Below are 23,381 nucleotides of genomic sequence, written 5' to 3'. Positions count from 1 at the left end.
CATTTTTTCTCTGTTTGACTGGATACTGACTTTTATTAAGTTTATAATTGTCTGACATAGTGAATGTGTATATGAAAAATAAAAAGTCAAAGCTTTCCGTCCTGGCTGTGTTGGCCAACATGACTTGTACCCTCCCCCCCTTCATTTTCCACCGTGCTGAAAACACTCTATCAAACCGAAAGCCACAGGAGGACTTGCCTTTAGCTCTCTGCAATGAAACCACATGCAACAAAAGCTGTACTATGATCATAAAAAAGCTTTGATAATTTATTTTAAAATGTGACATTTTTTTGTATATGTAGAAATGCAAATCCCGTCAGCAGTAAATCCATTTCTTCTCAAACCATCACCTTCTTTACAGACCACACTAACCAGTTTCCTCACACTCTGTTCCTTTCACCTTTATACATCAGCACCCTGCTTGCAGAAAACAGGCCTTGTGCAGCTTCGTACTTGTACAGCCAGATGACAGTGTCTTCCTCTGTAAACTGAATTATTATTATTTACTGAGTTGGTTACAGGAGCAGACAGCAGCGTGTAACTGGTTAGTAGTGATGTGGTATTTAGTAGCAGTCTAATAACTACTTGTGATCAGATTTGAAATACTGTGTTTTGTATTTTCCACATGTGAAACAGTTATCATGCTTCACATGGCTGCCCAGGCAGATGGCATCTATGTGCTTTCTGTAACACTTGTCTCCCTGGTGATCCAGCAAGATATTGGGATTTAACTGTAAAGAGTTAACTAGACTCCATTAAGGCCCTCAAATGACTCTATAAGAGCCTCCCATTAGTGTGTGGACAACATACTTGTTATGGACAGAGTAGGCCGGAGACACCAAGATGGAGACACAGATGGATTTTATTTCACAGGATGTACACAAGCAGTGAGTAGAATTATGTGGAATGGTTACTGATGCTGTCCTTTGCTAGCGGGGTTGGAGATCTGATGCTGACACACACTGGAGACAGGAGGAACACAGGGCAGGAATCGGGAGCTCAGGAGAAGGGAAATCACTTTTTGCATAGGTTTTGAGTCAGCGACGTAGTTGTGCAGGATCGGGATTATTGTCCTTGTTGCAAATGAGACCGGACACTGGCTGAGGTGAGTGGTGTGCTTTTGTACTGGGGCTGGATTGTTGCAGATGAAGATCAGGTGTGTGATTGGTAACAGGTGTTCTGATTAGAATTCAGGTGAGGGAATGCATTGTGGTTGTGGTGTTGTGGAGCCTGGCGTGTCTGTGACAATACTCAAGCTTCTTCTCTTCCATTTCCCAAACAGCTGATTCTGTCTGAACAGAAACAGCTGAGTCTTCAAGAAGGTGATACAGCAAGAGACTCGTCAAACTGAATCCTGAATTCATCAACATGGAGGAAATTTTGAGTATGCATTGCAACAAACAGCATCAACAGCAAATTAAAACAATAGCAAATCAGCAAACAAGGAGAAGTTTTTCTAAGATGTGATCAAACTTAAAAGGGAAAATGGGGGAAATTGGTAATAAAGGCATGTCTCTAAACCTGTTTCGAATAAAGGCCTGGATCTATCTGCAATTGAGTTCCTTAACCCTTCCTGTATTTTTGATATAGGCTTTGTGGCGTTCTTACCGGAAGTTAATAAGAAGATCAATTTCAATTGTTCAGTGTAGAGTTTGGTCCACAACATAATAAGTAGCGTTGCCCCAGAATAACATTTCGTTCTCGGTTGTCTGTTCTCAGTCTTATTCTCAATTTTCAACCAAGATACCTGCTGTACACCTCAACTTGTGTGTGAATGCAACTCTTATCTGTTCATGTCTATCCTTCTACGTTTACACCATGTGCGCTGCAATGAGTAATAAAATACCAAAAAGGCAGGCAAAGTACACCCGAAGGTCAGCCAAACTGGCATATCGCTGCTCGTGCTGCCACGTAAATAAACCACACTATGTGTGAGTGGTATGGCAGCTTATTGTGTGGTCAGTGATTGACAATATAAACATAGAAAAACTTACCTTCCTCTTCAAATCTCCTTCCTGGAGCTCAGTGATTTTAAGCTCCATTGCAGTACGACAATCATACACACAATGATGAGCTTTACTATGATAACAGCTTTACTTCTCTGCAGCCTCAGTAAGTATTCACATTGAATTACTTTGAAAATGTACTTCATGGCTAACTTGTGTTTAGTTTGTTGCATTATCAGCTGAGAACTAAATCTCTCTGCTTTTTACATCAGGCTGGATCTCTGTCTCAGTTTCTGAGTCTCAGACTGTGGAGGTCCAGTCTGGTGAGGAAGTCACACTGCTCCACCTTTTCCAGAAATCAGCCCCGATGTATTTCCTCCATGTACAATTCTATTGAGTCTGCTTCATTCTGCAAAGGAGTTAAAAATGGCACATTTGAAATGACATCCAACATCTCCACTGTCTCCATCAAAATCAATCATGTGGATTTTTCTGACTCCGGGTTGTATTTTTGTGGATTTTACATAAACAGATACCCAGTAATTGTCAGAGCGACATATTTAAAGGTTCAAGGTGTAATGTATTGTTATTTTGACAATGTTTCTTTAAGTGTCTCTCCGGCCTCCGTAGTCGATGCTATGACTCCTCCTACTTTGTCTATGCACTGCAGTTCCGAGTAAACTGAGTATGGCTCGTTACTGAAGCTCTGTGTCAGTCACATTACTTTACGTGGTGCCAGAAGTCTGTCTGGAACAGATAATGAGCAAAGTATGGCATCATCACAGTTTGATCACCCTAAGATCGACTGGGATGCTCCAGATCTGTACCAAGAGTTCGAAAGATTTCAGAGCCACGCCACATTCATTTTTGATGGCCCACTATCGGAGCAAATGGCAAAACAGCGTGCAGGCTGGCTGGGTACGTGGATCGGCGAGCAGGGCAGAGAGATATATAAGACGCTGCAATGGGGCGAAGGTGAGAAAGATGACCCGTCTAAAGTCCTGGACAAGTTCGCCAACTATATAAGGCCAAGGAAAAATAAGAGAACAGCCAGACACCGCTTTAAACAAAGAAAACAAGGAGTCATGGAAGGTTTTGATCACTTTGTGAAGGATTTGAGACTTCTACTAATGGATTGTGAGTATGGCGATCCGGATGATATGTTGATCGATGCGATAATAGCGGGTGTCAGAGAAAAGTGCGTCCAAGAGAGACTGTTAGACAGAGGGGAAGATTTGACGTTACCAAAAGCAATTGAAATTGCCCAGCAGTTTGAACTGTCACAGAAGCAAATTAAAATAGTCAGAGAAGAAGAATCTCAAGTGCAAGCAGTAAAGGTGAAAGAAAAATACCAAACTGCAAACAAGAAAACAACAACAAAAAACTGCCCAAGTTGCGGCAAGGACCAACAACATAAGTGGAATCAAGGAAAATGTCCAGCAAAAGGCTCTGTATGCTCATACTGTCATAAACCAAACCACTGGGTGGCAGTATGCCGCAAAAGATCAGTAAACGCAGTCAGTGTGCAGCTGCAATCAGAATCAGAAGATGAGGAGATGCTGAGCATAAATGTCACACAAACAGATGACCACAGTGATGACAAATGGACAGCAGACATTGAAATTCTGTCTCAAAAGGTGCCATTCAGAATTGATACTGGTGCAAGATGTAACACATTGACTTTAAGTAGTTGTCAGCCACTCCCGCACGACGGTGAGCTTAAGTGCTCTAATCGAGTGCTGAAGTCCTACTCTAACCACAAGTTGAAGCCTATAGCTGCAGTTGACATTCTGGCTAAATACAAGGACACAGAGGTATTAACAGAATTTGAGATTGTGGACATTTCTCAAGAAAATGTGCTCAGTGGTGCAAAAGCGGAAGCCTTAGGCTTAGTTATGCAGCTTGATGCATTGCAGTCTACTAAGAAAGAAAATAAGACACATTCCAGTCACACAACAAAACAAAATGTGCCAGCTGGGCTAGATGATTATCCAGAGCTGACTCGCACTAGTGGAACTTTACCAGGCAAATACACAATTAAAAATCGATTCTGATGCAAAAGGTCATCCTGTCCGCCGTCAACCAGCTGCACTGAAAAAGAAAATAATAGAGAAACTACATGAGATGGTTAACGATGGACACATCACAAAAGTCAGCCAACCCACCGAGTGGGTGAGTTCAATGGTAGCAGCTGTCCATAATGGAAAGATAAGGATTTGCATTGACCTGAGTGATTTAAATAAAGTCATAAAGAGGGAACATTACCCAATGCGTACCATCGAAGAGGTAGTCTCCGCAATGCCTGGTGCTAAAGTCTTCTCAGTCTTGGATGCAAAATCTGGCTTCCTGCAAATAGAGCTAGATGAAGCATCATCATTTTTGACAACCTTTAACACGCCCATTAGGAGATTTAGGTGGCTCAGGCTTCCTTTTGGCCTGAAATGTGCACCGAACATCTTCCAGCGTATTATGGATGAGATGCTCGAGGGCATCAGCGGCATTCTCATCGCAGCACCGTCAGTAAAGGAACATGATGAGATCCTTCGCAAAGTAATTCAGAGAGCAACAAGTTACAATCTGAGCCTCAATTTCGACAAATGCCACATCAAGCAATCTTCTGTACCCTACGTTGGACACCTGATAATATCAGATAGTCTTAAGGCAGACGCAGAGAAAATAGAGGCTGTCAAGTCCATGCCAACACCAACAGACAAGGATGGTGTTCGTCACTTCCTAGGTTTCGTCACCTATCTGTCGAAATTCCTGCCAAATCTCAGTGAAGTGGACGCGAAGAAGACAGCTCCTGAAAGCAGATGTTGAATTTTCATGGCAACCAGCACAACAACAAGTCTTTGTCAAACTCAAGGACCTATGCACAAAGTCCCCTGTGTTACAGTTCTTTGATCTGTCCAAGCCTGTAGAGATCTTCTGTGATGCCAGCAGCAAAGGCCTCTGTGCTGTTTTACTACAGGACGGTCATCCAGTTGCTTTCTCGTCCAAGTCACTGACAGATACGGAAACGCGCTATGCGCAAATTGAGAAAGAGATGCTCTCAATAGTTCACGCGTGTGTCAAGTTCCACAATTACATTTTTGGAAACCATGTCACAGTGTACAATGACCACAAGCCTCTGGAAGATATTTTCAGAAAGCCGCTGCTTTCTACCCCCATGCGTATACAGAGAATGCGCCTCCACCTGCAGTGGTATGATCTGACTGTTAAGTACAGACAAGGAAAGGATATGGAATTGCCTGACACACTATCTAGAGCTCAGTTCCCCGTAAACAAGCCAGAGATGGAAGGCTTCGAGTGTGTCTCCATGCTCAACTTTGTTTCAGTCAGTGAGCAGAAATATTCAGAGCTCCAGGACTGCACAAACAAGGAGCTCAGCTGTCTTCAACAAACAGTCCGACAAGGCTGGCCAGACCACAGGCGTGATGTGCCTAATGCAGTACAGCAATTTTGGGACTCACGAAGCCAACTTGTCGTTGCAGATGGTGTTATCTATAAAGGCCTGTGTATAGTTGTACCCCCTTCCATGCGAGAACATGTGCTGAAGCTTACATCAGTCTCACTTAGGAATAGTGATGAGCAAGCAGAGAGCTCGCGAAGTCCTATACTGGCCAGGCATGAGTTCTGAAATTGAGCAGATGGTGAAGAACTGCAGCAAGTGTGCAGACTTTCAAAACTGGTTGCTGAGACAGCCACTCAAACCAACAGAAACACCCGATCTTCCTTTCGAAAAAGTAGCTTCTGACCTGTTTGAGTTTGAAGGAAACCACTATGTTCTACTGGTGGATTACTTCTCAAAATTCATTGAAGTGGATAAGCTGAAGGACTTACATTGTCGTGCTGTCATAGAAAAGCTCAAGGCTCAATTCAACAGACATGGAATCACCACCATCCTTCGAACAGACAATGGTCCACAATATTCTGCGGATGAGTTTAAGGATTTCTATCAAAGGTATGGAATCATTCACAAAACATCATCCCCATCATATGCCACACTCCAATGGTGAGGCAGAGCGCGCAGTCCAGACTGTTAAGAAACTTTGGTGTAAGGCACCAGACAAACACCTTGCACTGCTTGACTACAGAACAACGCCATTGGAGTCAGTAGGCCTTTCACCAGCTCAGCTGCTGGGCAGTACACTACCAGACGAGGCAGAGTTGTGAAGCCTCCTAACAGGCTCTGCTTGTAGTCAGGGAAAGGCGTGGTAAAGACGCCTTGTGGAAGTCATGTGCTAGCTTTGTCTATGCACTGCAGTTCCGAGTAAACTGAATATGGCTCGTTACTGAAGCTCTGTGTCAGTCACATTACTTTACACAAGGTAAGAATGTTGTCAAGTGTCATTTAGCTGCTAACACAAAGGAAAACACATGTCTTCTTTCAACATGGTTAAAATATGATGGAATATTGTCAAAATATGATGAACAACATGAAGAATTTTTTCATCATCATCTGTAAAGGCAGTGGTGAACCTCATGACAACTTGGAAGGAGGCTAAAACTTTCTCCCTGCGTCTCATTAAGATTTATTATGCAGGTTAGAATTTGTCAATTGATGGTCATTTATCCATATTATTATTAGCCAGATCTCAAACCAGTAAAGGATAATTACTACTATACTTACTACTTCTATTCCTATGTGTATATTGACATGATAGTGAGCAGCTGTAATGAAGGAGTTTCCCCTCTGGGATCAATAAAGTATTTCTGATTCTGATTTTGTAAAGTAGTTTCTTCAGAAATATGCACAAAATATGCCATTTGTTTATTATTCAAAAGAAAAGCAGAGAGTCTATTCTAATCATCTTTTTTGTAGAAGAGCCTGGTGAAATAATAAACCTGATGAGTGTGATCCTGAGCGATGTGACTGTTGTTCTCACTAAGGTCATCATTGTCAAAATGAGGCAACTTCAGACGGGTACTGTTTGAGTGCTGCTCTCTATTTTATTTATGTTGCTTTTGCACATCATCAAATCCATTTTCACCACATACTGTATCACATTTCTGAATGGCCATCTCACAAAAGTCATTCAAGGACTCCGAAAATGTCTTGGGTAGGGTTAGGGTTAGGCAGATCTTTTTAGTGAGTGGGAAAAAATGAACGCAGACAATATGCTATGACTGAGAATGATCTCTGCCCAGAAGATATATAAATGAGACCACCGTTTTATATCAGATTTATTACTGCAATGTAGCCTCTGGCCACCAGAAGCAGCATTGAGTGCAGAGCTGCTGAGCAGCACTGCAGTTGGTGAGTGAGGAAGAAATCCAGCTTTTAGTACGTACTGCAGCTGCCCTTACGAAGTACGTACTGTTGCATGCAGTATGCATACACCTGGGACAGACTACTTCGTCATAACATTGCACCTTGAACTTTGACCCTCTTGCTCATACATCCGTCGCAGGCTACATTACTTAACATTACCATGGAGATACAACAAAACGCCATTCACAGAGCTCATCAGAAACAGCTCTGCTGTTGTTACTTTGTAATGTATGTAGTTTTAACTTTAAAGTGAAAACTACATGCATACATTGTAGATTCTAAAATGCAGTATTATATTCACAGCAGTAAACTTACATATGCATTTCTCTGTCATTGTTATTTTCATAGGTATGTCCTTTTGTTGTTATTGGTTAGCTTGTGATCATTTTGATATATTATATTATATATTATATTTTGTTTCTTATTCCTATTCCTGTTATTACTGTCTATTTGACTGGTTGTCAAAGTCTGGTAGTCTGACGGAATAGCAAAGCTGATGAGTGTGATCCTGGGCGGTCCGACTGTTTTCCTTGTAATGGTCATCGTTGGTCTGGTTGTTAAAAACAGGAAACATTAGAAAGGTACTTTTTGAAAGCTACTTTTTCTATCTGGTTTTTGGTTTATTGTGGAGTTTTTATTGGAGGGGAGGGTTCACATCTTCTCTAAAGTTGTGTCAATATGTTGTAAGAATACAAATTTTCATGTTTGTCACCTGATTAGATGTATTGTCTCTGTCAATCAGCTGCCAACAAAGAACAGAATCCACAACAGCGTGAGGTAAATTAAGTTTCATCGTTTACTATCATCATCATGTTTTTATATGTTAAATTTGTTCGAGTCATGTCAAGTCATGATTTCGTTTTTCTCGCAAACTCAGTTATTTGATGTGTGTAACTGGGTGGACTCTTTACAGAATCTAGACTGGACTGGACTGGATTGATGACCTGAAAGATGCAGCACTGAGTTTGTATTCAACAACAATAAGAAACAGGAGGCCTGCATCAGAGAGAGAAGTGGAAACTCATGTTATTTATGCTGCCAGCAGAAAGACTCAGAGTGGTTCAGAGTGGAACTGATGCTTTTATCATATTAATTCACTGCTGTGTTCTTTTGTGGGTGGAGGGAGGAGTTACCATTTTCTTACTGAAAAAAATATCAAATTACTAAACATGTGATCTTTTTCCAAATGCTTTTACTCTCATGTCTCTCTCACTCTCTGTCTTGCTAAAAATACAATCTTTTTTAAAATGATTGGTAGTTGTATTTATGAATATAACGCCCACATGCCAGTTGTTGCACTTTGCACTGTGGTGAGAAACAGCACTGTCTGTATCAGGGAGGTATCTGTATCTGTATCTTTACACCTCTGACAGACGCACATGCTATTTTATCTTCACGTAGTGTTAAAGCATCTATCAACCTTGTGAAAAGACGCCTGAAGCACAGTGACACTTTTCAGCCTCATGTGAAACCGTTCACTCCACAGGCTGTACATGTTTAAGACATGACAGATCGCAGCAAAACTACAGCAGGTGCAGCTCCCATCCATCTCCACTGTGATATGCACTCAGTCTTCTCAATGCAGCTGCCTGCATGTTACTTGAAAACCGTCAATTACTTGTTACTTCTAATTTATTTAAAAAAAGAAGCACATTACTGTAGTAACTATTCAACAATAGAAAGAAATGAGTTACATTACTTTTACTTTAATATCTGCTTTCCAACAACTCTACAGTTGCCACTTATAGATGTTCTGCCTTCACTGAAAGGATGTGTGAAAAGCTGGCTGCCATAGAGGAGGGCAGACACCATATTGAAAAAAAAAAAATCCCTCTCCCCTTCCCCCAAACCCCTCCCCTCTCTCTCTGTCTCTCAAAACCTCTCTCTCTCTCAAAAAACACGGCAGCAGCAGATGGCCGCCCACCATTGAGTCTGGTTCTGTCCAAGGTTTCTGCCTGTTAAAATTAAGTTTTTTCTTGCCACTGTTGCCAAGTGCTTGCTCATGGTGGGATTTGTTGCGTCTCTGTAATTAATATGATAAAGAGTACGGTCTAGACCTGCTCTATAGGAAAAGCAATGAGATAACTTCTGTTATGAATTGGCACTATATAAATTAAATTTAATTAAATTGAATTGAATATTGTTTAAATATTGGGATAAAGCAGCACATTTTCAGACATTCATAGTGCTGCACATGTTGTTCACATGAAAAGTAACAGAAATAGCTGTGTCAAGAATAAAAAAAGTGAGCTGGAGCGAGAAGTTCAAACCCTGGCTGCTTTCTCACCTCCACATAGCTGACCAATCACAGCGTGAAGTGGGTGTGATTGTCGAATCGTCCGTTTCTTAAAGTTACAGAAATGGTCGGACATTGATCCCCCATTCAGACATCTGAAAGGTGTGGGGGGAGGGGGTTTCTGAAGCTATTCGACCATCCGAGTAGCAGTTCTACTGGCCCCTTCTTACATCACATCCTTCGTATTTAATGAGTGGGAATAGAAATGAGAAACTTTGTAACGGCAGTTAACGTGGAGAGAGACATGATGTGCCTCCTTTCGTAAATGGGTTACTGTGGAATGGCAACGGCAGTGTGGAGTGCCAGGCTGTATCGAGTTGGTGTTGTCATAGTTGTGCGACGAGATTTTATGCGCTCTCTTGCGCGTCTCGTCCAATAGGAGTCCGTTGTTTAGATTCAAGTGAGATCTCATGTTGGTTCCAAACGAGGTCTCGTCTCAATTTCACATGCAGGTGTGAATTAACAGCTGTGTTGGCTTGGTACTTTCCTGTTGTCTGTCCCCTGTTTCTCAGTCAGGCCTCTTAGTGAAGGCTTTGGCCTTTCCAGGTAGGCCTGTCTTTTGTCCCTCACACATGGTGAGGCTGGGCGAGGCGTTTGCCGGAGATTTTAAATCTGGTGCCTGTGGCGACATTCCCACGCTGGCGCACCAGTAATGATGCGTTTTACGGCAATAAGCAATGATTGGTTTGCCAGAGCTGAAGGGGGGAGCAACCCAGAGCCATGTAGAGAGCTACACAATCCGCTATTGCTGTAAAAAAAAAAAGGTCCTTTGGAGAGAATGTTTATTATTGAGAATTGTTTATTAATGTTTATCATGATTGCATAGTTTGTGTTAATATGGTTGGCAACGTTGTATTGTATGTAGTCATGCCAAAAAAGCCAAATAATGGATTATTGTCTTGGAACTGTGGACATTTCTCTGTATTTTTGTAACTATTGTAGGCATACATCATAATCACGCATCGACAATGTTTGTGTAATTACTCTCACTGCAAGATGGGGAGACAAAAGTTCCGCACTCCAGCTTTAAAACTATGTACTCATTTATATATCTTCTGGGCAGAAACCATTCTTGGTCATAGCAGATTGTCTGCGATTTGTTTCCCACTTTCCCACTCACTTTAAAAATCTACCCAACCCTAACCCCACCATCCAGTGAGTTTGTATTTCTAACATTCCTCCTGTAACACATTTTCTGAACTCTGACTGAAATGTCTTGGGTCTGTGAGATGGCTATCCAGGAATGTGATACAGTATGTGGTGTGACAGTCCTGAATCAGGGCTACATTTGAAGTTGCCCTCTGAGTCCAGAATCTAGTTGCAGCATAAATATACATGTAGGAAATACAGCGGGGCTGAGTACTGTTGACCAATGTGAACCAGATTACCTGATTACCAGTTTAAATTGAAATGTATCTTCTTATTAACTTCTGGTAAGTCAGCCACAAAGCCGATATAAAAAATACAGGAAGGGGTACAGAACTCAACTGCAGATAGAACCAGGTCTTTACCCGAATGTCCCTAGTGTTCACTTTTCAATTTGACAGTCATCAGTGTCCTTCTCTGGCTCCTCCTCATCAAACCACAAACGGGTTTTGATTTTCATCCTTAGATTACGATCATCAACAAACAAAATAAATAAATGAGACGCAGACTGAGAGCAAGAGAGAAAGAACCATGTGAGACTCAAAACTAAACACTAGCAAGAGTAGGAACATTTTCACAAAATTTGATTTCAGACAAACTGATCTTAATTCCTCCCAGCTGATACCCTACGCTTACTATACTGGATATTTCCTGGAACAAGAGTGAACTGCTGTTGTTGTGTGCACCTGTTGACAAATGAAAGGAGGACCCACCTCTTCTGCAGACAGGCATTTGTATTTGTCTAGTCTTAGAGTGAAAGTAATGGCATCAATTGTAGGGATCTTTTAAGCTGAAGTCTAATGCAGGCTACATGACCATTGGCACAATCTGCGTGATCCAATCATTCTGGCATCTGGCAAATCTCGCCAACTGAAATATTCTCGTAATCACTACCTAAATCTGAGATCACATGTTGATGTTTGTGCACCCCCACAACATGACTTGACAAAAGCCTGAGACAAAAAATGCCCTGTAGTGTAAACAATACAGCAGTTCTGCCCACACTAGATTCAAATAAATAGTATTGTAAAGAGGAAGATGATGATTTTTATTATTGCACCTCTGTAGCTTCCATTATACTGTGTATCAGTCAGTTGTGCTCAGACCGCACTGTGCTGCATCTTCCTGTGAAGTGATGTGTATCTCACTCTCTCCTCCCTCCCCCTGACTGTCAAACTTACTCACAGGACGAGTCAAATGGTCTGCCATCAGTGTCCTTTGTGGCTCCTCCTCATCAAACATGATGTTGTTCCTCTCAGAAGAAGATCGGAGGCAGACAAAATAAGAAAGACAGAGACTTTGGCTGAGAGAGACAGAAAAAATACAAAGAACATTTAAAAGAAACTTTATTAAAATGTCCTTCTGCTGGGTGGCAGCGGTTTAATATGATAAATCATCAGTTACACTCAGAGTTGCAGTTCCAGTTTCTTCCTGCTGGCAGCATAAATAACATGAGCTTCCACTTCCCTCTCTGATGCAGGCCTCCTGCTTCTTATTGCTGTTGAATACAAAGTCAGTGCTGCGTCCTTCAGATCATCAGAGTCCAGATTCTCTAAACAAAAGTATTTACAGTCTTACATCTTACACAGCTGAGTCTGATAAATTACAATGCAAATTAGAATCTAAGACATAAAGATATAAAATAGCACAGAAGTTCAAATATAGGAATAAAATGTAATATGTAATAAGTGCTGTGCGTACCCCGACGCCGACCCCTGTGCGACTGGCCTCAAAGCCTGCGCCGAGCCGCCTTAAAGGTGCCGTTTGACACGTCCTGATGAAGAGAGACATAAAAGACCAAGAGACCAAATGATGCACATGAAAAAAAGACAAACTACTTTTATTTCATGTGGACATGACTGATATAACGTTTCAACCACAGACGGTCTTCATCAGGTAAAAGTAAAGGAGTGAACACACCTGTGTTTAATAGGCAATTAATGATGAGACGTCACAGCATTTTCTCCTAATAAGTCCAAATGAGTCATCTGATATGAGACATTTTCAGAAAGATAAGAGACTGATTTGGCCATTTCTCTAATCTTATTGTCTTCATGTGATTGGATGTGGGGGGCTCACACCTGATCTGTGGCGGTCTGTGATGGGAACTGGGACTTGGGACATTTATACTGAAATGATCAAACTTTAAGGACACTGTAACATGTTGACACTCTTTATATTTACTTGGTGAAAAAGTGTCCACCAACGATCTGTTGTGCAAAAGTTGATCTGTCATATTGTATGATAAAGATCACATGGGTGGCACGCATGTTGTGAAAAAGACAACAATAAATAACAAAATAACACAAGAAAAACTCAGTTGATGGCACCATGTTTCCACATCTCATCTACCAGCACAACTCCAATGTGAGAGATGCACGACAAAATACACTCCAAAATTCAGCCAAAGGTCGTGTGAGGCTTCAGCATTCAGAATTAGCCAGATCAAGTAGGTAAGTTGTAGTCAATTTAATAAGAAATTCCTTCTTTGTGTTACTTTGTGTTACTATCCCTCAACTGTGGATCAGCAAGGAAACACAGTGGTTTGGAGGGCTTTAAGCCAACATGAAGGAAAGGTGTGGTGAGACTGTTTCCTCAACTGCTGTTTCCAAATTCAGGAATGAGCTTTGAACCTCAGCTAACATTTGGTGTTTTACAGCCATAAGCTAAAGTTGCATTTCTGTTTATTGTATTGTGATACAAAGATTGTACATTTTTATAATTGACTTTTTTCAAACTAGCTGGTGAGTGTAAGGCTCAAGAAACACTGAAAGAAAATAACATTCACTGACTGCAGAGTTTTCTTGCCTGCAGTGGGCAACATCAGCATTACCACATCTTGTCATGCACTGATCGCGGTTTTAGAGGTGATCATTGTTTTGTCTTGTCAGAAGGTAAACTCTTTTCATCTTTTATACTTTGCTCTCTTTGAGAACAGTGCAGTCACATTGCAGCACTCCCTCACCCCATCTGAATGCTAGAAGTTGCAACTGTCCTTTGAAATACAAGTGTTGTTCCTGAGAGAATAATTTCCCAGATAAATGGGTCCTAACAGCTTCGTTAGGATCTGTGCTGCAGCATGGTGTCTTCAAGTGCTACACAAGTCTGTCACTATCAAATGTAAGATAAAAACAAAATATATTAACAATAATAGTTTTATTTGGTGTGTTTTGTGGCTGTTTGTGGCTCCATCGTGAAAGAAACACACTGGAGAAAACAAAACCCAGCTGAAGGCCAGTCTTCCTGTGGTCGAGACTTGTCTTTAGGCTGATACAGTTTTCTTACCACACATACATGTTCATTTCAAAAAACACAACAAACTGGATGGCTGCGGTATTTTTCTTCCCCATTCCAGTATAGACACACAGTCTATTAAGTCAGCATTTAAAATATCCACTTTCTGTATTGATGTACTCTAATTACGTCTTTAAAAGAGGGATCATAATTTAAACTCAGTACTTGGACGAGACTGCACTTTTTTTGTCGGATCTTTGACAAAGTGCTGTTAAGTCCTCCTGTCCACCACACACACAAAAGCACAAATGCAGATTAATATGATAAAGCATCAGTTCCATTCTGAACAGCATTCCTTGTTGCCTCCTGAGCCTATCTAGTAGCAGAATACACAACATTCGGCTCCACTTCTCTTCTTCTTCCTTTTGGACAGAAATTCACTGCTGCGTAGTTCAGCTCATCAGAGCCCAGATTCTGTTAAAAAGAATACAGTCACTTATCCTTCCCAGCTGATATTTAGAGAAAAAATAAGTAATGACTGGATATCATTTTAAATTATAAAACAAATAAAATTAAATTATAACATTTGGTTCACCTCACGCTGTTGTGGTTTCTGTTCTTCACTGGCAGCTGAATGACAGAGACAATACGTCGAATCAGGTGACAAACATGAACATTTGTATGCTTTCAACAAGTGAAAAAACAATAAACCAAACACAACATAGAAAGAGTAGCTTTAAAAAAAGTACCTGTCTGAAGTTTCCTGTTTTTAACAACCAGACCAACGACAACCATTATGAGAAAAACAGTCAGACCGCCCAGGATCACACTCATCAACATTGTTATTCTGTCACACTCTGCTAAAAGAAAGATAATATAATTAGACTCTATTTTCCCTTTACTGGCTTGAGAACTGCTAATATTAAACTGACAAAAGTTAAGTTAGCCATACTGTTTTTATCTTAAGACAAATAGAAGTGAAAGTGTACAAAGAAAGAAATCTTAAAGAGAATCTTACTTTTAGACTTTCTGTCAACGTCATCATGAGATTCATCACTGCCTTTTAACAAAATGAAGATACATTTAATCTTGATTTTACTTTGAAAAATTGTATCACACTCCTTTGTTATGACAATGATTAAATAGCCACATATGTTTTTATAGGGCAAGTATTAAATTTGCAAATATCAAAAGACACAACAGAAGAGAATCTTACTTTTAGACTTTCCATCAACGTCTTCATGAGATTCATCACTGCCTTTTAACAAAATGAAGATACATTTAATCTTGATTTTACTTTGAAAAAATTGTATCACAGTCCTTTGTTTGTCCTCCTATTGATTAAATAGCCACACATGTTCTTATAGGGCAATTATTAAATTAGCAAACACAGAAAGACATAAACAGAAGAATTGACACCACAGGATTTTATAATAATCTTACCTTCAACATTTAAATGTATCACACTTAAAATTGTCCGTCCCTCTGTGTTAAATCCACAGAAATACAGCCCAGAGTCAGAAAAATTCACTCTCTTAATTTTAAGAGAGACAGTGGAGGTGTTGGATCCCATTTCAAATTTTCCATTTTTAAATCCATCAAAGTAGTGAGGACTGCTGGTAGAGGTCATCATAGTGGAAATGGAGCTGGCCTTGGTTCTGTTGACCACTCTGAACCATAATGCCACATTGTCAGATTCAGGACGTCTTAGAGCACAGCAGCGAGGCTTCTTCACCAGGCTGGACATTCACAGTCTGAGACTCAGAAGCTGAGACAGAGATCCAGCCTGAAACAAACAGCAGACGACAAGAGACATTTTTCAAGTAACATAAAGAGAAACAATACCTCATAATTAATGTAATGATAAGTAACTCATTTTAGTTCTGCTGGTTTAGAGAAAGTTGCCAAAGAAGTTGATGAGAGTTATTCAGTGGCAGTACTTACTGAGGCTGCAGAGAATCAAAGCTGTTATCAAGGTGAAGTTCATCATTGTGTGTATGACTGAAGCTCTGCAAAGTCCGTAATCAACTGTGACCAGGAAGGCTGCTCTCAATGTAAAGAGGCGGGGTGTTTTTTTTTTTTTTGTTTCTCTTCTTGCCCTTAAAATGGACCACATACATGTTTGTTTAAGTAGAAGTTTATGTCATGGAGTATGAGATAGTCATTCTTCAGGTTTTTTGATAAAATATAATCTTGTTAATTTTCCAAAAGCAGTCCAAGGATATAGAAAAGATATATCAGTGCATCTAATACAAGCATCAAGTTTAATCTTCTCATCCAAAAGAAAGTCAGGATATTTCATGCTTAAAGAAAGTGTATGGACTGACTGATAACAGCAAGCTGCAGAAGTTGAGGTCATACTCATGTTAATGTTAAGACACAGCAAAGTGCTTCATGTCTAGTTGTACATCAAATACAGTTGGAAACAAGTGCTTCCAAAAAGGTCCAAGGAGAAACAACATAAAGGCAACTGCAATCTTAAATCATCTGATGCATGAAACATGAATATTTTGTTATAGTCGCGTCATCCTTTGCTTTTACTGCACTTTTGTTAACGTGAGTGCATCTGAAACTTTGTTAAATATCGTTCCTTTTTGCAAGTGATGATCTGAAAATTGGGTATTTCAAAGGTGGTCCAAAGATTTCTGATCGTGAAGATTTGGATTCAAATTTGGTAATGCAATTTTACCTTTAATCTGGACAAAATGCGGCATTTGGGTATTTCATAATTAGTTAATATGAAGTCAAAATTCTGAATCATTTGGATCCCACCTCAGAGGTGGATGTGACGTAGATAGACAAATAGCCTAGGCTTCACTTCTCCAAGATATTGTTACCCAAGATGTTCATTACATTACATTAAATTCTAAATTGAATGTGCCCGTCAAATGTGAAAGTGTTTGCAGTCACACCAAAAATAACCCAAACAATTAAGAAAGCCATATGCAAAACAGAAAAATGGCCAATACAGCCTGGTGGCAAAGGATGGACAGCCTTAATAAATGGTGCTGGAGCTATTTGATAACTAAACTATAGACCCTTTTCAGCCGATGTCATAAAAAATATTGCTCATGTTGGCAATGGAAGAGGCATTCTGCCCCAGTCATCCAGATGAGTTAGCAAGCTTTTAAACATTGAATTAAAATTGTTACCAGCATCAAAATGTCTGGAAGAGTACCGTTTTAAGTTATTGTTTTAAGCTACTGTATATTAAGCCTTTTGCTTAAGGTAATTTAGGTAATTTAGCTATCCCATATGGAGATGATCCAATGAGTGACGGCGACAGAGAAGAGTGGCTGATCGTATGCCGCTCTGTTCCACCGGCACATATTGTTTCCTACCGGCAGGCGTCGCTTAACAGTGGTAAGCCACTGTCACACCAGTACACTGATGCATATGCAAATGTGATGCCAATGAGCATCACATCAAGCACTGTCGTAAATGGATATTTTTAAATTTCTTTATTGACAATGTTAGCACAACATAGCGCTGTAAATAAAGGAATGTATACATTTTATTGTTATTTTCATTGTCATTGCGATGGGAACATGCGCAACGAAACCAGCATTTAATGGGCCCCAGGGCTAAGACCATAGTATTTCTAGTATTCACGCTGCAGCCTCTGCCCTGCTCTCTGTGCCGGACTGAGCTCCTCCACCTACATGCACAGCAGCCTGCAGAGCCACAATGGAGACAGTGAAATGAAGATAACTTGAAGATGACTCAAGTTGAGGACAACTACGCTTGTTACTGTAAGTGCAATAATACTTTCGCGAGTAAAAAGCAATATAGCTGTTTAACAATCATAAACATGTAAACATGTAGAAAGCGATATATTAATCTGCTCTATCTGCAGTCTCTCATGTTTTACACAAGCACAGCGCACTAGCTCGGCTATTAGCAAATTGTTACAAACACGCTAAAACGAAATATGTATGTAGTCTAACTGTTTAGCTTAGTTTGTCACGTACCTTAAAATCATCACTCTCTTGAAATAAAGACTTGGGACCAAGCCATGTCGGCATATCAGGAGTCTTTTAAGATGCACAAAGTAAATGCTCTCATATCTGGTTGTGCAAGTGTGAGTTTGTACCTTTCCACAAGTCTGAAAGCAGATATTGACGCATCTTGTGAAGTTCATTTAGTCTGTTTGTGTAAAGTGATGAGTGGAGTGGTGAATCCGTGTCAGAAGGGGTTGATATACTGTATACTGGCAACGTTTTAAGTAGCATCGTTCTTGATCTTTCTGCTAGGTCTTTGCTGTGTGTGGTCATGGCTGAAAATCAGTCTTCTTGTGGTTGAGACTTTACTTTTGCTATTTGTTGCCTGCTGGTTAGAGTCTACACAGAAAATCTGTAGAAATATAGCCACTCATTGTATTTTTCTACAATGTAGGCTAGTGTTTACTCTTTTAGACTTTCAAATTTCTGACTATAGAAGCGTCACCATTTTCACCTCAGTTGTGCTCAGACACCACTGCTCTCTTCCTGCCAAACAAGCGATGTGTACCTCACTCACTCCTCCTCTATTTCAATCTAGACAGTCGTCTGTGTCCAAAGGGCAAGCTGATAGTAGATTTTGCCAAGAGAACGGAAAAATAAAGAAACAAGAAAACTCATCATTAAAAAAGAGTTGTAAATTTCCCATAAATAATGGAACATTACTACAAAATCACATTAAAACACAATCTATGCTGACAGAGAAAGCTCCCTGACATTAAAGTCTAAACACAGGCCTAAACTGAAAGTTGCTGGTAAAATGACACATTCTGTTTACAAAATGCTCTAACACTGGCAAAACATTAAAAGCTTGCAACGAAAGCAAATATGTCAATCAAACAGCACAGCTTGTGGTGAAATTATGTATTCTTTCAATCAATCATCACACAATTTGACAACAAAATACAGCTATCAATATGAACTGGTTCAACCTTAATCTGTGCTATATGTCTGTGCCATTTTCTCAAGATTTGTTTTGGATGAGAAGATTAGACTTGATGCTTTGATATATATTTTATATATCCTTGGACTCCGTTTGGAAAATTACCAAGATTATGTTTTATCAAATGAGCTGAAGTATGAATACTCCTTGACTTAAACTTTTACTTCAACAAACATGTATGTGGTCCGTTTTAGGGGCAAGAAGAGAAACAAAACAAAAAAACACCCCGCCTCTTTACATTGAGAGCAGCCTTCCTGGTCACAGTTGACTTACGGACTTTGCAGAGCTTCAGTCATACACACAATGATGAACTTCACCTTGATAACAGCTTTGATTCTCTGCAGCATCAGTAAGTACTGCCACTGAATAACTCTCATCAACTTCTTTGCCAACTTTCTCTAAACCAGCAGAACTAAAATGAGTTACTTATCATTACATTAATTATGAGGTATTGTTTCTCTTTATGTTACTTTGAAAAAAGTCTCTTGTTGTCTGCTGTTTGTTTCAGGCTGGATCTCTGTCTCAGCTTCTGAGTCTCAGACTGTGAATGTCCAGCCTGGTGAAGAAGCCTCGCTGCTGTGCTCTAAGACGTTTGAATCTGACTCTGTGGCATTATGGTTCAGAGTGGTCAACAGAACCAAGGCCAGCTCCATTTCCACTATGACCAGCTCCACCAATGAACCTGTCTACTTTGATGGATTTAAAAATGGGAAATTTGAAATGGGATCCAACACCTCCGCTGTCTCTCTTAAAATTAAGAGAGTGGATTTTTCTGACTCTGGGCTGTATTTCTGTGGATTTTACACAGCGGGACGGACAATTTTAAGTGTGATACATTTAAATGTTGAAGGTAAGATTATTATAAAATCCTGTGCTATCAATTCTTCTGTTATGTATTTCTGTGTTTACTATTTTAATAATTGCCCTATAAGAACATGTGTGGCTATTAAGTCATTGTCATGACAAAGGAGTGTGACACTATTTTTTAGTATTAAAATCAAGATTGAATGTATCTTCATTTCGTTAAAAGGCAGTGAAGAATCTCATGAAGACGTTGACAAAAATTTGAAAAGTAACATTCTCTTTAAGATTACTTTCAGCGTACAGTTTCACTTCTAGTCGTTTTAAGATAAACATTATGGCTAACTTAACTTTTGTCAGTATAATGGTAGCAGTTCCTAAACCAGTAAAGGTAAAATAGAGTGTAATTATTTTATCTTTCTTTTAGCAGAGTGTGACAGAATAACAATGTTGACGAGTGTGATCCTGGGCGGTCTGACTGTTTTCCTCGTAATGGTCATCGTTGGTCTGGTTGTTAAAAACAGGAAACTTCAGACAGGTACTTTTTTTAAAGCTACTCTTTCTATCTCCATTTGTTTCGGCTAATTTAATAATTCCCTTATAAGAACATGTGTGGCTATTTAATCATTGTCATAACAAAGCAGCGTGACACTCTCTTTAAGATTTCGTTTGTTTCACATCTAGTCGTCTTAAGATAAAAACAGTATGGCTAACTTAACTTTTGTCAGTTTAATGTTAGCAGTTCTTAAGCCAGCAAAGGGAAAATAGAGTCTAATTATTTTTCTTTCTTTTAGCAGAGTGTGACAGAATAACAATGTTGATGAGTGTGATCCTGGGTGGTCTGACTGTTTTCCTCGTAATGGTCGTCATTGGTCTGGTTGTTAAAAACAGGAAACTTCAGACAGGTACTTTTTTTAAAGCTACTCTTTCTATGTTGCGTTTGTTTTTTGTTTTTTCACTTGTTGAAAGAATACAAATTTTCATGTTTGTCACCTGATTCGACGTATTGTCTCTGTCATTCAGCTGCCAGTGAAGAACAAAATCCACAACAGCGTGAGGTGAACCAAGTGTTATAATTTACTTTTGTTTGTTTATAATTTAAAAATATATCCAGTCATTACTTAGTTTTTCTCTAAATATCAGCTGGGTAAGATAAGTGACTGTAAATATTCTTTTTAACAGAATCTGGGCTCTGATGAGCTGAACTACGCAGCAGTGAATTTCTGTCCAAAAGGAAGAAGAAGAGAAGTGGAGCCGAATGTTGTGTATTCTGCTACTAGATAGGCTCAGGAGGCAACAAGGAATGCTGTTCAGAATGGAACTGATGCTTTATCATATTAATCTGCAGTTGTGCTTTTGTGTGTGTGGTGGACAGGAGGACTCATCATCACTTTGTCACACAAAGGACAAATAAAATTAGTAGTTTTCTTCCTAGTGCTGAGTTTTAATTCTTATCCCTCTTTCAAAGATGTAATTATACTACATCAAAACAGACAGTAGATATTTTAAATGCTGACTTAAAGGTGGGGTATGCGATTCTGGAAAAATCCAATACTATAACAAATACCATGATATAGAGCGAACAACGACACAGCAAGTAATGTAACTAACATTAGCTAGGTTGTGGGTTAGCAAACTGTGCTACAGTTGCTGCTGAGATGCTAACAGCCAGAGAGGACGAGGCGGTTTCCCAGAGCCAGCACAGCAGCTCCAGACAGCGATACTCACAACTCTGCTGCTACTATAGCTAACATCACAACAGCAGCATATCTTGGCCAACTGAATGTCTGTGGGCAAGTCATTTAACATTACCTGACACACAAATCATGGCCAATCCAGTTTTACACCATGGTTGTGTCTTTTTTAAATTAACATGTAAGAAATCTACTGTCTACTGTGATAAGAAAACTGTTAACAAAAAATAAATAAAATAAAACAATATATACAGTTATTTATATCCACATATACATAGCCTACACGTATACACCCAGGAAATAATTCTGCAGCGCATTTTTATAATTTGCATCTGATGGAATGTAAACAGCAGATAGAGATAGTGATGATCTTCACATAAAAAAATGTACATTTGTGAGACAGTGTCCGTCCAGTTTGCATTTGTTTGAGCACCAAGCATCATCAATGTAAACACAGAGTCCTCCTCCTTTCATCTTGCCGGAGTCTTGCGCTCTATCAGCTCGAAACATGGTCCGCCCGTCGAGTGCTTGATCCGGGATGTTGATGGAGCAGGTCTCTGTAAAGATGTGGGCACAACAGTCTCTGATTCCTGTTGCCTGGCCAGTCTGAGTCCCATTTCGTCCAGACCGGACATTAGCCAGGAGCGGCATTAAGTCCAAGCTGGGCCAGCATGGCTCCTATCCCTGCTGTCTTTCCTCTCCTCCGCCGCCGTGGTGCCTGCCTGGTCCGGTTGATCTGGCTCAAGGTCTGCTGCTTTTTAATCCAAACTCCGGCTTCCTTTTTCGATGACAACAGTGATATATTACTGTCATAGGTAATACGTGTTTCAGCAATGAAGCCAAAAAAAATAAAAAATAAAAAACTGATGAAAATCAAGAATGTAGCTAGCAGAGTTAGAAGGAGCTACAGGCCGCAGCATCTGCACGCGCAGCCCGTTGCCATAGTCAAAATCTTCTGATCGAGTTGATTTGAACAATTTTGGCTTTTAAATCAAATCCAACCAGACAACATTTAATGATGTTTCAGTAATAAAGTAGAAAAAAATAACAGATTAAAACAAAAATGTAACAAAATCATAATGAAGCCATTTCTTTTTAATCGGTCAATTGGCATAAAGCATCTGTACTGTTGAGAGATTGCCATGAATGGGCTTAAAGCATGATCTAACATAAATTCAGAGAGGCCTGGTTGTGGGTGTCAGGTGGGTGGATTCACCAAGAAGACTATAAAGTTGCATTTGAGTTCCACTTAAGTCATCTGCAGTGGATTGACACCTTGATATCAGAGTATACCTTAACATCATAGTGGGTCAGGTTTATCCATCCATGGCCATCATGGACCCCAAAGAAGCAGGCTACTTTCAACAATGTCGTGGTCACTGTAATAGTGCAAGAATCATCCACAAATGTTTCCAGGAACATGCAGGTCACCACATTCCCCTGATATCAGCATCCAAACAGCATTCATAGAGAGCAGCATCCACTAAGAAAGCATGACAATGGGACACCACAGGTTCCTTGTTAAATCACAGCACAATGTGTGGCAGCTAGTTTCAGGGCCACAGGTGGACTCTGCTTCCAATATTTCCTCCTGGCTTACCTACAGCACACATTCCCATCAGTAGGACATATCGAAATACTGTCAGGCATTAACATGTTAACGTTTATCCCAAATTGAGTATCTTGCTGTTATTTGTTAAATGGAAAATTTGAAATGAGAATTAACATCTCTACTCTCTTTCTAAAAATCAAACAAGTGGATTTATCTGACTCTGGACTGTATTTCTTTTGATTTTATGCTGATGGACGTCCAATTTTCAGTGTAATACATTTAAACATTAAAGGTAAGAGTATTGTAAAGTATTTTCTGTCTTTTGATTCCCATTATGTTACCCACCCAAAACTCCTTAGTGATGGTGTCTGCCCCCCGACCACTCAAATGAATAAAATGAATAAAATCTAAAGTTAACAGAAGTGGAGTTACACGTAAAAACCTAAACAAAAATGCTGAAATAGCACAACAAAATAGGAGAATTAAATGTGGACTC

At 39.8% G+C, this 23,381-nt stretch overlaps 1 protein-coding gene and 2 pseudogenes across 1 annotated transcript; 2 read left to right on the top strand and 1 right to left on the bottom strand.

The window, feature by feature from the left end:
* Positions 1-2,066: 2,066 nt before the first annotated feature.
* The window catches only part of LOC122869833, a 26,182-nt pseudogene continuing 4,867 nt past the window's right edge, over positions 2,067-23,381 (top strand).
* On the bottom strand, positions 12,453-15,903 carry LOC122869828 (annotated as a pseudogene).
* On the top strand, positions 19,120-21,073 carry LOC122869811. The gene is made up of 6 exons (XM_044183134.1): positions 19,120-19,187; positions 19,347-19,688; positions 20,067-20,177; positions 20,434-20,544; positions 20,663-20,697; positions 20,822-21,073. Exons 1-6 carry the CDS (start codon positions 19,142-19,144, stop codon positions 20,921-20,923), a joined length of 747 nt encoding a protein of 248 aa, XP_044039069.1. The 5' UTR covers positions 19,120-19,141; the 3' UTR covers positions 20,924-21,073.

This window comes from Siniperca chuatsi, linkage group LG22 (genome assembly GCF_020085105.1).
Source record: "Siniperca chuatsi isolate FFG_IHB_CAS linkage group LG22, ASM2008510v1, whole genome shotgun sequence".
NCBI lineage: Eukaryota > Metazoa > Chordata > Actinopteri > Centrarchiformes > Sinipercidae > Siniperca > Siniperca chuatsi.
This window is presented reverse-complemented; position numbering and strand designations above follow the sequence as displayed.

Excerpts from the sequence above, each read along its gene's own strand:
- LOC122869811 (XM_044183134.1), top strand. The coding sequence starts at position 19,142 with ATGATGAACTTCACCTTGATAACAGCTTTGATTCTCTGCAGCATCA. Across the intron at positions 19,188-19,346 it reads TTTGATTCTCTGCAGCATCA|GCTGGATCTCTGTCTCAGCT; the intron begins GTAAGTACTGCC and ends TGTTTGTTTCAG. Across the intron at positions 20,698-20,821 it reads AAAATCCACAACAGCGTGAG|AATCTGGGCTCTGATGAGCT; the intron begins GTGAACCAAGTG and ends TCTTTTTAACAG.